Here is a 2,777-nt window from a genome sequence, read left to right as displayed (position 1 = left end):
GCAAAGTAAACATTGCAGCGATGAAGTCAGTGTTTACTGACAGTTACTTATATCTTGTCTTTTCACTTTATTAAGATCAGATTCTGCAGGTAAAATTACAATAATAAGGTGACTTGACTTGACTTGCCCAAGAAAAAATGACTTGGGACTTACTTGAGACTTGCACATGTGTGACTTGGTCCCATCTCTGGCCATCAGTATTTCTGCATGACATGATCCTACTGTCAGACACCTCACAGTGGGTGAAACTGTTTAAGGTGAATGTGCCCTGGAAAGAAAAGAGAGGTTCACCATGTTATTCTATCTGGATTCATCATGTTGTGATCACTGGACCCCACAGATGATTTGACCACTTGAGCAGCTTTAAAATAAACGTGAGAAAACATGTCCAATGAGCTCAGTCCTTTTCATAATAACTTTTGTGCCCTCCTTTGTTCATCAGACCAAAGAAAAGTGAAATGAATTCATTCTCCCACAGGCCTTTACTGTGTCACACCTCAGTGTGAAATTCTGCCCATGGAGCCAGTCTGCAAATATGATTGGTGAAGTGTGGCATGTGACCCCCTGGAATTTCACCAGGCCTACAAACATCAGCCTCTTAGCTTGGTCCTGCTCTTTTTTTCTTGGAACCTTCAACAAGGTAGGGCTGTGCAGCTGGAGCTGCTACACCCTCCCCCACTCTTTCTCACATTTCTCCTGCTATCAACAGGAAAGATTCTCTGAATGTGACCCAAAAACTGAAGAGACCAGAGAACTTAGTGCTCCAGGCAGACAAAAAGTTTGCAAGCTAACGTTTTCCAGCAAGAAGGAGAACAAAACTGAGTTAGCACAGAACAGCTAACTCTGTACGGACACAAAAAGCGGCCAGCCTCCTCTTACCTGCACTATTGGAACACAGCACAGCAAAAACTGCACTGGCACCATAAGCCCTCTAAGCCAGGCTCATCCACATCGGACAGTCTCCAAGATAACAAGAAATACAACCAAGCGACTCTCAGTTCGTAGACTGGGAATGTAACAACTGGGCATTGTATTAGTACGGCAGCACAGGCAAAGCAAGACTGTTTAACTTTTGTCAGTTGATTTGATGCTATTAAATGAGTTATTGTTGTGATACCTTTGTAGTAAGGTTTTTGAGCAGTTAGCTTCGCTAAAGCTAAGTTGATACAAGTTGGCTCATGCTTCAAACAGACTGAATCTTGTGTGCAACGAAACATCCCTTTGTACTAACCCGGCACCTTTTTATATAACATAGATCACACACACGCAAACTTTACACCCAGCTACACATGCAGAGGGAACTTAAGCATCCATTCTCACATGTTCCTTGGTTCTGATTGTCCACATATGGTGAGCCAGAAGCTCTGCCACTGTGATTTTTGCCATCTTCTTTTGTAGTTTTTAAACAATGTCTAGGGCCACGTAGGCAGCCATTTTGTTCTGCAGGGCTCTGCAGGTCTGTTTAATATTGCACAAGAGTGAATGAATAGCCAGCCAATTAGTCAGCCAATGAGTAACCAATGCTATGTCAAGAACCATTCCATCTTTGCTATATATATATATATATATATATATATTAATTAATTTTGGTTATATTTATTATTTTAATTATTAAAATTCCAAATTGAAAACTTAATATATTTTATGAGACTAATTTATTTAACTGGCTATTATGTTTTTCTTTTTGGAAATGGTGCCCCGCAGGTTGGTTTAATTTTAATTAAAGCACATTATTTAACATAATTATGAATGTTTTTTTTTTTTATAATTAGTAATTACTTCTGCCATTGTAACACTTGAAACAACAGTTCCCAATAACCATAATGGAACAACTTCTGCATGTTTGTTTGCTTCACAGATTTCATCAGCTTCCCAGTGGTCAGTCTGCCCAGCAGCATCAAACAAACCTGGACTTCATATTTATGGTGTGTTAATGTAAAAGCTCATTAGCTAATTACAGCAGCCACAAAACTAAATACTGAACTATCATCCTGATCCAGTCTCTATGTTGCAGACTTTCTGTGTCACAGATGATCTGATGATACGTTTTATCAGTTAAAGATCCTTTTTATTCTGTTCCAGCTGCTGGAGGAGAACATTGTCAGTTTTGTGAAGAACGAGCTGAAGAAGATCCAGAAGGTTCTGGGTCCAGATTACCCAGAATGCTCTAATAGTCAGAGGGAGGATGAGGAGGTGTTAGATGGTGAGTATGAAGAACAGAGGAGGAGCAGCAGAGAGGCATTTCTGAAGATCACACTGAACTTCCTGAGGAGGATGAAGCAGGAGGAGCTGGCTGACTGTCTGCAGAGCAGTAAGAGCACTTTAACGCATTTCACATGATTGAAACAGAAAATGAGGCAACATGGTCGAGGTTCACATTTATATCTGCTGTTAATATGATGAACACAGTTTTATCAGATATGTGAATTCTTCTGAGCTGAAAACAGAAACTGTTCTGTAAAACTGAAACTGGATGTCTTAACGTTTACATTCATTTGATTGATTCTTCTATCCATTCATTAATTACATTTCTCTTTTGTCCATAAGGGACTGTTGCTGCAGTGTGCCGACGCAAACTCAAGTCTAACCTGCAGAAGAAGTTCCAGTGTGTGTTTGAGGGGATCGCTAAAGCAGGAAACCCAACCCTTCTGAATCAGATCTACACAGAGCTCTACATCACAGAGGGAGGGACTGCAGAGGTCAATGATGAACATGAGGTCAGACAGATTGAAACAGCATCCAGGAAACCAGACAGACCAGAAACAACCATCAGACAA

At 40.4% G+C, this 2,777-nt stretch overlaps 1 protein-coding gene across 1 annotated transcript in view; it reads left to right on the top strand.

Moving 5' to 3' along the window:
- The window catches only part of LOC126398546 (uncharacterized), a 20,493-nt gene that overhangs the window by 5,564 nt on the left and 12,152 nt on the right, over nucleotides 1-2,777 (top strand). Inside the window, exons 5-7 of the mRNA XM_050057977.1 lie at nucleotides 1,859-1,925; nucleotides 2,083-2,311; nucleotides 2,548-2,775. Coding sequence (XP_049913934.1) covers nucleotides 1,859-1,925; nucleotides 2,083-2,311; nucleotides 2,548-2,775 — 524 coding nt within the window. The remainder of the gene's footprint in view (nucleotides 1-1,858; nucleotides 1,926-2,082; nucleotides 2,312-2,547; nucleotides 2,776-2,777) is intronic.

This window comes from Epinephelus moara, chromosome 12 (assembly GCF_006386435.1).
Source record: "Epinephelus moara isolate mb chromosome 12, YSFRI_EMoa_1.0, whole genome shotgun sequence".
Lineage (NCBI taxonomy): Eukaryota > Metazoa > Chordata > Actinopteri > Perciformes > Serranidae > Epinephelus > Epinephelus moara.
The sequence above is the reverse complement of the archived record's forward strand: the minus strand, read 5'-3'. Positions and strand labels throughout refer to the sequence as shown.